The following is a 12,609-nucleotide window of genomic DNA, read 5'->3' as shown; positions in this document are numbered from 1 at the left end:
ATCAATTAGAAAATGATATAAATCCTAGTGGAAAAAATGGGCCAAAGTTAGTAACATGAGTACCCAAAAGAAGAAATTCAGATGACTGGTAAAAACGCTCAACCTCACTACTACTAATAAAGACATATAATTCTAGAAAGAATGGAATGTCATTATGCTAATGACAATTAATTAATTTTTTATTATTTTTAAATATTTATTTATTTATTTGAAAGGCAGAGTTATAGCAAGGCAGGGGCAGAGAGAAAGTCTTCCATCTGCTGATTAACTCCCCAGATGGCCACAGCGGCCGGAGCTGGGCTGATCTGAAGCCAGAAGCTAGGGACTTCTTCCCGGGCTCCCATGTGGATGCAGGGGACCAAGGACTTGGGCCATCCTCTACTGCTTTCCCAGGCCATAGCTGAGAGCTGGATCAGAAGTGGAGCAGCCAGGACTTCAACAGGTGCCCATAAGGGATGCTGGCACCACAGGCAGCAGCTTTACCCACTACGCCACACCACTGGCCCCACATTTTTTTTTAAATAATATCTTACAAGGATTTAACTTTTTAAAAGATTTATTTATTTATTTATTTGAAAAGCGGAATTGCAGATAGAGACAGAGAATGATATCCTGTGTCTTCTTGTTCACTACCCAAATGGCTACAACGGCTGGGTCTGGGCCAGGCTGAAGACAGGAGCCTGGAATTCCATCCTGGTCTCCCACGTGGGTGGCCAAGGCCCAGGTATTTAGATATCTTCTGCTTTTCCCAGACCCGTTAGCAGGGAGCTGGACTGAAAGCAGAGCAGCCGGGACAAGAACCTGTGCTGGCAGGGGAAGCCGGAGTCCCCGGTGGTGGCCCAGCCAGCTGTGCCACGGCACCAGCCCCGTCTGACTTCGCACTGGCAGCATGGTGGCTCCCTGGCAGCAGTGCGCTAGGGCAGAGTTGTGAGCTGAGTATGGTTTCGTCCACTCACACCCAAGAGAACATTCTGCTCCGCCTTCTCTCTTAATCACCCCTGCCGTGTGTCTTGAATTGGCAGACCAACATCACTGGCCTGGGAAGTAAAGAAGATGTCTCCAGGGCGCCATGTGATTCCAAGTCCATCAACGGACAGGATAACTGTGACCTCAAACGCTCGGAGAAGCCTGAATTTTGGGTGAGTTGAAGTCAAAAATCTACTACAGCTTGTGTCACAGAGACAGGCTTGCTTCTGAAATACAGTGTTGTGATGGGGACGGTGCAGTGTGGGTGGTTAGGTTGCACTATACAGTTAGCTACCAGATGCGTTTTCATCTGGTAAGCAGAAGGCCGTGCACAGGTGTCTCTGGGAGCAGTGTGCGTGGGTCAGCCGTCCCAAGTGAGGACTCCAGTTACCTCGCCAGTTTCAGGGAGGGGTCCTAGATCAGGCCGAGGCTTTGCCTAAACCAGACACCCACGTCTGAGTCTGCTGGTGGAACATAAGTCGGGCATAGCGACTTGAATACCCTTCCCAGTGGAAGGCTGAGGTTCGCGGCAGGCCTGGGGCAGCTGCCCTGGGGAGGGGAGTTCGCCCTGCATGTGTCTCACTTCTCCTAACAGCTGAAGGACCCCTGAAATGCTCTGTCCTGGGTTTTCCCACCGATGCCGTTGGGATTGCTGAGCTCGGAGAGTGCAGGACACCCTGTAAAGTCCAGCCCCATCTGGAAAGCGCCTCCTTACGTCAGGGTGTTGCGTTCTTTATAAATTTTGCCTGACAGTTGTAAGCCAGAGGCGAAAGAGCTGGGTTGCCCAAGGCCATTCAAGGACCTGTCTTCCTGGATTATGTGTATGTTTGAAATTGTCGTAATAAAATAAAAAAGTCTGGGATCTAGGAAATGTGGTGTATTCACACGTGAATTGTGATCTGGAGATTCATATATCTTGTGAGTTATTCATGATACAATGTAACACTTTCTTTCACAGCAAAAGATCTAAATACATATTATACATTGTGTTGTCACACAGGTTACATCTTTCATACAAGTCCATCAGCCCATTTTTTTTTCCCCCCAAAGATTATTTATTTGAAAGGCAGAGTTACAGAGGGCGAGAGAGAGGCAGAGAGAGAGATCTTCCATGCGCTGGGTCACTCCCAAATGGTTGCAATGACTGGAGCTGAGCCCATCTGAAGCCAGAAGGCAGGAGCTTTTCCTGGGTCACCCGTGTGGGTGCAGGGGCCCAAGCTGCATTAACGGAGAGCTTGATTGGAAGCGGAGCAGCTGGGACTAGAACCAGCGCCCCACCTGCTGGTGCCACAGGGGTGGCTTTACCTGCTGTGTCATGGCACTGGCCCCCAACATAGTTTCATAATTTTTGTTTCATGCAGTTATCTTGTGAATCAGATAGAAGAAAAGAGTTACAGACGAATATATTCATACGTTAACACATTTATACTGTCTCATATTTACCTTTGTAATTACCCTTTCTAGTCTCTTACTGTTGTTCCTTATTTGTTTATATGTATTCAAATTATTATCTATTAGCCATTATTTCAGCCTGAACAACTCCCTTTAGTATTTTTGTTGGGAAGATCTGTTAGTGATGAATTTTCTGGTTTTTTTTTTTTTTTTTTTTTTTTTAAGATTTACGTATTTATTTGAACGAGAGAGAGAGAGACCTTCTGTCTACTAGTTACTCCCCAGATAGTCACAGCAGCCAGGGCTGGGCCAGACTGAGGCCAGACACCAGGACCTTCAGCCGGGCCTCCCACGTGGGTGGCAGGGGCCTGCAGCAGTAGGGCCGTCTGCTGTTGCTCTTGTCAGCGTATGGCATGCTGGCATTGCAGGTGGCGCTTTTATCTGCTATGCCACAATGCCAGCCCCAGTTTTTGTTTTTCTAGGAATGTATCTTCATATGTTTCAATGTATTTGTTTGAAAGAGTGACTCAGAGAGAGGTAGAAACAAAGAGAGACTCCGAGGTAGACAGAGACAGATACCTTCTATCTGCTGGTTCAGTCCCCAGATGTCTGCAGCAGCCAGGGCTGCACCAGGCTGAAGCCAGGAACCTGGGACTACCTCTGGTCCCCCATTTGGGTTTCAGGGGCCCAAGTACTCTGTCCTACTTCCCAGGTACATTAGCAGGGGGCTGGATGGGAACTCAAGCCAGCGCTCTCACATGGGCTGCAGGCAGCACAAGCTGGGCTTAACCCCCTGTACCACGACGCCAGTTTCCGTTTTGAAGAGTGCTTTTGGCACGTGGAACTCACAGTTGGCAGTGTTTTTCTCTCTGCGCTTTGAATCTGTCGTCTCACTGCCTTCTGGCCTGATGGCTTCTGACGAGCAGTCAGCTGCTGCTGTCGGCGGGGAGCCCTCTGGGGGTGCACCGCCTCTCCCTCGGTGCCTCCGCGGGTGCAGTGCCTCTCCCTCAGTGCCTCCGCGGGTGCAGTGCCTCTCCCTCGGTGCAGCGCCTCTCCCTCGGTGCCTCCGGGGGTGCACCGCCTCTCCCTCGGTGCCTCCGGGGGTGCACCGCTTCTCCCTCGGTGCCTCCGCAAGGTACACCGCTTCTCTCTCGGTGCTTCCAGGGGTGCACCGCCTCTCCCTCGGTGCCTTCTGCGGGGTGCACCGCCTCTCCCTCGGTGCCTTCTGCGGGGTGCAGCGCCTCTCCCTCGGTGCCTCCGCGGGTCGCGGTCCTCTCCAGCTCCAGAGCTTGGCTGTGATGTGTTAGCGTGGCTGTCGGAGTTCAGCCTGCTTGGAGTGTGTTGACTCTCTTGGATGTGTAGATTCGTGTTTTCATCAAATTCAGGAAGGTTTTGCTCATGATTTCTTCTAATATTCCTTTTTGAAGAATTACTTTGATTGTATTTGAAAGAGATACAGAGAGGAGAAACAAGATCTTCTACCCATAGATTGACCTCCAGATGCCCACAGTCGCCAAGGCTGGGACAGGCTGAAGCCAGGAACCCAGAATTCAGTCCGTGTCTCCCATGTGGGTGGCAGGGAACCACGTAACTGAGCCGTCGTCTGCGGCCTCCCAGCGTGCGTGTTAGCAGGAAGCTGGATCAGAAGCCGCTCTGATAGCGGATGCTCACATCCCGCGTGATGACGGGGTCGTGGGTCCACACGCCTGCCCCGCGGTGCTGTGCTGCCTCTTCCCCTCCTGTACCCTGGGAACCCACTGTCACATGGCGGCACTCTGGAGGGTCGCACAGGTCTGTGGGGCTCTGTTCACCTCCCTTGCACGGAGGAGGTGATCTCCATCGACCTTTCCCAAGCGTGTGGTCTGCCATTCTGCCGAACCCCTCTTGTGAAGGTTGTATTTCAGTTATTGGAGTCTTCAACTCTAGAACTGGTGTGTTGTTTTTTTTTTTTTTTTAAGATTTACTTATTTATTTGAAAGGCAGAGTTACAGAAAGGCAGAGGCAGAGAGAGAGAGAGAGAGAGAGAGGTCTTCCATCTGCTGGTTCACTCCCCAGATGGCTGCAACGGCTGGAGCTGTGCCGATCCGAAGCCAGGAGCCAGGAGCTTCCTCCAGGTCTTCTCACATGGGTGCAGGCCCCAAGGACTTGGGCCATCTTCCACTGCTTTCCCAGGCCATAGCAGAGAGCTGGATTGGAAGTGAAGCAGCCAGGACTCGAACCGGCTTTACCGACTACGCCATAGCGCCATCCCCTGTTGTGGTGCTTTTTTACGTTTATTTTGTCTTTCTTGAAACTGTTTTTTGCAAAACTTTGCTCTCATACTTTATTTCCTGAGATGTGGTTTCCTTCTGAGTGTGCTGTGATTGTAATTCCACTAGCTAATGCAGCGTCTTCATTCGGTAAGCGCAGTGTCTGGCCTCTCTGTTCCTGCCGTTCCTGCAGGGAGCGAGCCATACTTTCCTCTTTATTTGCGTGTCTTGTGGGCTTTTTGTTGTTGTTAAGAGCTAAGCATTTTTAAGAAAGTGTGGCCGTTCTGATTGTTACTGTCACGGTAGCTGTGGTTATTTATGTAGGACATTGTTTGCCGTGTGCGGCCACTAAAGTCTGTGCGTCAGCTGAGCCCTCAGCTCTTGACAGGGGTTTCTCACCTGCTCTGAGCCTGTGAACCTCGCAGGCCTCGCACAGGGCTGCACACTAGTGGCGCCCTCTCCAGTTTGCAAGCTGCCTTTGAGGTCACTCCCTGCTTTGTGGGTGCATCCAGGCCAGTCAGAGGTGAGAGATGAGGCTCCTGGTGTGCACATGATACTGCTCTGTGTGTGTGTGAGAGAGAGAGAGTGAGCGAGCGAGCGAGCGCACGCTGCCTGATCTCCAGGAATATGTGGGACCTGTTCAAAGCCCTCCAAGGGCGGTTTATTCTCCAGCGTCCTCTAAGGTTTTCGGTTAGCCTTTCGTTTATCTCAGACAGTATTGCCGCCTGTGATACCCGTGAGGTTTGTCCCAGGCTGGGTGTTGGTGCAGCAGTTACGGTGTTGCTCTGCGTGTGTGCGTCCTGTAGTGGAGTGTCTGGGTTGGCGCCCTCCTTTCTGCTCGAGCAGCCTAGGAGGCAGCAGGTGGTGGCCCTGCCAGGGACCGGGCTCCCCCGCCCATGCGGGACAGCCAGCTTGGGTTCCAGGTCCATGGCTTGGGCCTGGCCTAGCCATGTTGTGGGCGTTTGGGGAGTGAAGCAGCAGATGATCGCTCGCTCGCTCTTTTCAAGTAAATCAGAATAATAAAAACATTTTTAATAAAATGTCACACTTTTTTTCTGACAAATGCCCCTGGGAAGTTTGGTCTTAAGAATTTGTCAGAATGCTGATTGTGTTCAGGGAGTCTTAACGGTTGGTACGTGGTAGAGGGATGGAAAGCAGTTGGCCTGGTCATTTCTCTCCTCTTTTCAACTGGGCCTGGCTCGGCTGCTTCTCTTCTCCCACCTGTGTCACAGATAACAGCTTTTACCTGGATCACTGCTAACTGTTGGAAACAGCTGCATTGTTACTACATTTGCAGATGTTTCAATATCTGTTTTGTGTGTGTGTGCGTTTATGCTATGACCTTAAACCAAAAATCCTCCCTGTGTCTGTATATCCCAAATATGTGCCAATGTAGTGAAAAGCATGTGGTAAAAACTGATGGTTTATTCAACAGAATCAAAGTTTTGCTTTCAAGTTCCCTTATGAAGTTACTAGGTAGTATGGCTTTTGAATGTGTGTTTTCATGTACTTGAAAGAGTGACAAAGAGACAGACAGAGGGAGAGAGAGACACCTTCCATCTGCTGATTCATTCCCCCACATGCCTGAGGGGCCAGGCTGAAGCCAGGAGTCAGGAGCTCCTCCAGGTCTCCTCTGTGGGTGGCGGGGATCCAAGCACGGGAGCCACCTGCTGCCTTCCAGGATGCGTTAGCAGGAAGCTGAGCTGCTGGAGCTAGAACTGGCAGTCCCACAAGGGATGGTGTCTCTCGAAGCCGCTTCGGCTGCTCTGCCACAGCGTCCGCCTCTAGGTGGTATGGCATTTGGTGATGCTTGATGACTTCACCAGCTGCGTGGCCCTTAGCCAAAGATATATAAACAAACAAGAGCAATTGTTTGTGCATTTGAGCACTGCTTTATGGAGCTTGGTCTGTATTGTGTTCTATTGGTCCATAGTTCTGAATATTGTATTGTGCATGGTTTCTCACTGGAAGCTTTAGGGAAGATGTGGTAGAAGTTCTTAAACTGATCTCCCTATAACTAGCTGCTAGTCTAATTGAGAATCTTGGTCATCAGTGTAAAACATGCTGTTTTTTTTTTAAAGATTTATTTATTTATTTAAAAGTCTGAGTTACACAGAGATAATGAGAGGCAGAGAGAGAGAGGAGTCTTCCATCTGCTGGTTCACTCCCTAGTTGGCTGCAGTGGCCCAAGCTGAGCTGATCTGAAGCCAGGAGCCAGGAGTGTCTTCTGGGTCTCCCATAAGGGAACAGGGGCCCAAGCACTTGGGCCATCTTCCATTGCTTTCTCAGGTACATTAGCAGGAAGCTGGATTGGAAGTGGAGCAGCTGGGACTCGAACCCGTGCCCATATGGGATGCTGGCACTGCAGTTGCTGGCTTTACTTGCTACGTCACAGCGCTGGCCCTGTTGTTTTTTAACGTATTGAACAATTGTGAGCCTAGGCTGCATTCAGTGTAACTACTCTCTTCTGCTCTTGCTGGTTGAATATGCAAATTGTTTTCATTAGTTTAACTCATAATTTAACTATTAATTAAGCTAGTGAAATATGACTGCAAAAAGTATCATTGTTTCTATGAAAACTAAGACACATTTTTGGGAAACTTTGATAAAAGTGAACTTTTTTTTTAAAAAAAAGATTTTATTTATTTATTTGAGAGGTAGAGTTATAGACAGTGAGAGGGAGAAACAGAGAGAAAGGTCTTCCATCCATTGGTTCCCTCCTCAGTGGCTGCAGTGGTCGGAGCTGTGCTGATCCAAAGCCAGGAGCCAGGAACTTCTTCTGGGTCTCCCACGTGGGTGCAGGGGCCCAAGGACTTGGGCCATTTTCTGCTTTCCCCGGGCCATAGCAGAGAGCTGGATTGGAAGAGGAGCAGCCGGGACTAGAACTGGCCCCCATATGGGATGCCGGCACCACAGGTGGAAGATTAACCTACTATGTCACAGCACCGGCTCCAAAAGTGAACTTTTAAAATAAACTTGCCATCACGTGAATGGCCAGGCCAACTGGAAGTTTAGGAAGGATATTAAAGTTGAGGAGAACTGTGTGTTAAGTTGTTGCACAGTTGACCCTGAATGTTCACTGTTGGTTAAATGAGCCACGATTGTGTGATGCCTCATGTATCAAGATTGGCAAGTTATTACACATTTATGTTATTAAAGTAAAATGAAAATAAAAAGGTGTGATGTAGCTATGCATAATTTTATTGTGATTCCCCGTTTATGTGAGTTTTTCTTTTAAACAGCTAGACTCCTCTGCTGTCTTTATTACTTTCTCCTCTTTGTTCCCATACATTATGTTTTATAAAATCAATGAAGCATCAGATCCAGATACATTTATAAATATAACTGTCTTAAGTTGCTGCGGGATTGTATTTTTCTACATATGTGGATACACACGTGCACAGAACTTAAAATTTACTTTTATTCACGGATGTCAGCTCACTGCTTTTGTGTTTGATTCCTTTTTCTGCTCTGTAGGGGCTCTCCTGGGACCGTGGCTGCTCCCCGTCTGGCTCCTGCGGGTGTGAGCTGGGCGGACAAGGTGAAGGCTCAGCACACAGGCTCCACTGCTGCCCCCGCCGCGGCCCCCGCCCAGCCTGGCCCCCCCGTGCCTGTGCAGAGGACTTCACGCAGAAATGGCAAGTGACTTTGGCTCTTTTTCTGTGCCGCACACGTGGATGGAGAGGTGTTTGTTCTCTTCCAGATCGGTCTGGGTGGAACTGCGTGCTGATCTTTGTTTGCGTCATCTGTGTGATGCTAATTCACCTTAGCTCAAGTCTAAGATAATCTTTTTATTTTCACTCTTTAAAAAAACTTGTAGTGGAGCATAACTACTTCCCAGGATTATCATAGCCTAGGGAGAGCATTCTGTGTTCAGGTTTCCTGTGTGTGAAATTTCGGGAGAATGATGTCTTTGGTCAGTTTCTATGTAAATTCCTTTAGAATTCTTCTGACTTCCAGTAGGAAAAAAGTGGGCTTCTCCTTTCTCCGGACAGCATATACGTCGCAGTAGCACAGCTGATTAATATGTGATTATTATGTCAGTGCTGCTGGTAATACTCCCTATGTATCGTTACTCACACGCCTCTCTTCTGTACCGTCAGAATAGTTAAGGGACACGTTACAAGAGTTTCATAATGTTGGCTTACTGTGAACCATTTGTCTCTTAAGAATTTTGCTCAGGTAACCATTTGTGTAGAAATTCATATATTTTTATAGATTTCCAGAGGCTGGGATTTTAGAATGATAAACCGAGGTAAGTTTATGTTACGAGTTAAGGAGAGCTCCAAAAACTGCTTTTTTTTTTTTCTCTTCAGTGGATATTACATCAGAGTTTTGGTTCACAAAGAAGTGACTAATTGTACATAAAAAAGACATTGAGATCTTTGTATTATGCACGTGTTTTGCTTTTCTCTTTTGATATCAGTGAGTTACATTGGCCTCTTTAAAATAAAACTTTTGGGGTAGGCATCGTAATGCAACCTGCAATGCCGGCATCCAATTTGAGTACTGGTTTGAGTCCTAGCTGCTCTGCTTCTGATCCAGCTCCCTGCTAATGTGCCTGGGAAAGCAGTGGAAGATGGCCCAAGTGCTTGGGCCCCTGCCACCCGTGTGGGAGACCTGAATGGAGTTCCAAGCTCTTGGCCTGGCTTGGCCGTTGCGACCATTTGGGGAGTGAACCAGCAGATGGAAGGTTTCTCTCTGTCTCTCTCTCTCGTCCTCTCCCTCCCTGCCTTTCTGTGTAACCCTGCCCTTCAAATAAATAAGTCTTTGAAAAAAACTCGTATCTTTTTTTTTTAAAGATTTATTTATTTAAGCCGGCGCCGTGGCTCAATAGGCTAATCCTCCACCTTGCGGCGCCGGCACACCGGGTTCTAGTCCCGGTTGGGGCGCCGGATTCTGTCCCGGTTGCCCCTCTTCCAGGCCAGCTCTCTGCTATGGCCAGGGAGTGCAGTGGAGGATGGCCCAGGTGCTTGGGCCCTGCACCCCATGGGAGACCAGGAAAAGCACCTGGCTCCTGGCTCCTGCCAGGATCAGCGCGGTGCGCCGGCTGCAGCGGCGGCCATTGGAGGGTGAACCAGCGGCAAAAGGAAGACCTTTCTCTCTCTGTCTCTCTCTCTCACTGTCCACTCTGCCTGTCAAAAAAAAAAAAAAAAAAAAAAAAAAAAAAAAAAAAAAAAAAAAGATTTATTTATTTAGTTGAACAGCAGAGTTACAGAGAGGCAGAGGCAGAGAGAGAGAGGCCTTCCATCTGCTGGTCCTCCCCCTCCCCCTCCAGATGGCCACAATGGCTGGAGCTGCGCGGATCTGAAGCCCGGAGCCAGGAGCTTCTTCTGGGTCTCCCACGTGGATTGAGGGGCCCAAGGACTTAGGCCATCTTCCACTGCTTTCTCAGTCCATAACAGAGAGCTGGAGGGGAAATTGAACATCTAGGATTCCAGCCGGTGCCCATATGGGATGCTGGCACTGCAGATGGTGGCTTTACCTGCTTCACCACAGCACTACCCTCCCCCCAATCATATTCTTACATTGCCTTTAGTTTCCTTATGCAGACTCATTAGTAGAAAATTGACAGTAGGCAAGGGTTCTTCCTATTAGGAAAAAAGTAGGAAAGTGTAGAATCATACATCTCAGTTTCTGTGTCTTGAAAGAGTCTGAGAGAAATGTGATGTAAAATTGCAATAGAAGTATCAAGTTATAGGGCATATCACGGTTTCATTTAAAGCAGTGCTATTAGATTATTCATGAATAGTCCCTAGGTTGAAATGAAATAGTAGATATTGACTATATCTTTATTAATGCATTGGGGAATTTTGTTTCAGACCTCTGCAGTCTTCAGATTTGGGGTTCCCCATGCTGTTATGCACAGAGTTATGCACTGATTCGCAGTACAGCAGCCATGGTGTTGACTTTGGTAATTATGTTCCAGAAAAAATAATTCCAGTTAAAGATGACAGAGTGACTATATGTATTTAATTTGCTCTCCTCCAAACATGGCTAATATGGTATAAAAGGATCTTAAAAATGGACTTCAGGAAAAAGTGGCAAGAGAAGTGATTTTATGAGCAGTTTTGGAAGTTGGAGGGGAAGTTCTCATGGTAATGGACAAAATGTACCCGAGCTACTGAACCCTAAGCTCAGGAAAGGGGTCAGAACCGAAAAGCATCCCAGTGTTCCCCGCAGAATTCCTAGAAGGCCCAGAAGTCGGGGTGGGGGGATCAGGTGTCTGGAAGGGAGGCTGAAGGTGGGAGTGCTGCTTCCAGAGCCACCAGCGGCCCGCAGCCCCCCATCCCGCCCGCCTCTGAGGGGAGAGGACCCCACCTGCCTCTGAGGGGGAGGGGACCACGCCTGGTCTCTGAGGGGAGGGGACCCCACCTCTCCACCTCTGAGGGGAGGGGACCACGCCCGCCTCTGAGGGGAGGGGACCCCACCTCTCCACCTCTGAGGGGGAGGGGACCCCACCTCTCCACCTCTGAGGGGAGGGGACCACGCCTGGTCTCTGAGGGGAGGGGACCCCACCTCTCCACCTCTGAGGGGAGGGGACCCCACCTCTCCACCTCTGAGGGGAGGGGACCCTACCTCTCCACCTCTGAGGGGAGGGGACCCCACCTCTCCACCTCTGAGGGGAGGGGACCCCACCTCTCCACCTCTGAGGGGAGGGGACCCCACCTCTCCACCTCTGAGGGGAGGGGACCCCACCTCTCCACCTCTGAGGGGAGGGGACCACGCCTGGTCTCTGAGGGGAGGGGACCCCACCTCTCCACCTCTGAGGGGAGGCGACCTCCCTCCTGGGCCATGGCAGAAGCCTGGAGGCTTGTTCTCTGGGGAAGGTCGAGGCCTGCTGGGCACACTGGAGGGTGGGAGCAGTCTGTTAAAACGGGGACAAGGGGCGGGTTCTGCAGGTGTAGGTCCCTTCTGCTCACCTCCACCTCCAGCCTGTTCTGCTGCTGCGCTCGGCCTGGCTTCTGGATAAAGAAGACCCGCATGCGATGAATTCTTCCAGCTCTGATAGAGACCCTAACAGTCTGCAAGCTGATAGACGTATTTTAAGATTTACTTACTTATTTGAAAGAGAGAAGGAGAGACAGAGATAAGCTGCAGTGGTTAAGGCTGGGCCAAGCTGAAGCCAGGAGCCAGGAGCTTCATCCAGATCTCCCACGTAGGTGTCAGTGTCTGAAGCACTTGAGCCATCATTCCCTGCCATCCCAGATGTGTCAGGGAGGAGCTGGACTGGAAGTGGAGCAGTGGACACACAGAACCCCTGTCTGTATGGGATGCTGGTGCTGCAGATGGAGGCTGAACACACTGCACCCCAGCACTGGCCCCAAGGCTGATACCACTGGGTGTGTTGTGGCAGTTCTCGGGAGACTGTGGCTGTCAGAACACAAGGTAGGCACTGTGGCAGACTGTCTGCCAAGATGGTTGCAGGAGTTCCTCCCATCCACGTGTCACGTGTCACTTCCACTGTGGACTGGTGGAGCCGGTGTCCCTCCCCAGGAGTCTCTGCTTGGTCTTGTGACTTCATATGATCCATGAAATGCCTGTGGAAGGGTGGAGTGCCTGGGACAGGGGCAGCACTGGGAGAGGGACGAAGAGCTTCCCCTAACTGTTGAAAGATTCAAAAGGAACTATAAACCCTAAGAGAGGAAAATGCAAAACCAGTCGTCTCAATAGAAAGACATTTTCAAAAGAACAAGAGTGGGCTGTTGGCTGACTGCACAACAGAAATGATGGCACTTGGCTGACAGTGGAATGACGTCTTTAAGATGTCGAAGAAGTTAGAATTCTGTCTCCAGCAAAAGCATCCATAACAAATGAAGGTGAAGTCATGACAATTCTGGACAAATAAACATGGAGAAAAAAATTTTTTTTAATTTTTTTTAAATTTATTTATTTTTGACAGGTAGAGTGGACAGTGAGAGAGAGAGACAGAGAGAAAGGTCTTCCTTTGCTGTTGGTTCACCCTCCAATGGCCGCTGCGGCCAGAGCACTGCTGCCGGCA

The 12,609-nt window shown here is 49.6% G+C and overlaps 1 protein-coding gene across 7 annotated transcripts in view; it reads left to right on the top strand.

Moving 5' to 3' along the window:
• The window catches only part of SCAPER (S-phase cyclin A associated protein in the ER), a 439,677-nt gene that overhangs the window by 92,832 nt on the left and 334,236 nt on the right, over positions 1-12,609 (top strand). For all 7 annotated transcript variants that reach the window (XM_070054635.1, XM_051834595.2, XM_070054632.1 and 4 more), the window contains 2 exons: positions 1,023-1,139; positions 8,085-8,245. In XM_070054635.1, the coding sequence (XP_069910736.1) occupies positions 1,023-1,139; positions 8,085-8,245 (278 nt within the window). The remainder of the gene's footprint in view (positions 1-1,022; positions 1,140-8,084; positions 8,246-12,609) is intronic.

This window comes from Oryctolagus cuniculus, chromosome 12, assembly GCF_964237555.1.
Source record: "Oryctolagus cuniculus chromosome 12, mOryCun1.1, whole genome shotgun sequence".
Classification (NCBI taxonomy): domain Eukaryota; kingdom Metazoa; phylum Chordata; class Mammalia; order Lagomorpha; family Leporidae; genus Oryctolagus; species Oryctolagus cuniculus.
This window is presented reverse-complemented; position numbering and strand designations above follow the sequence as displayed.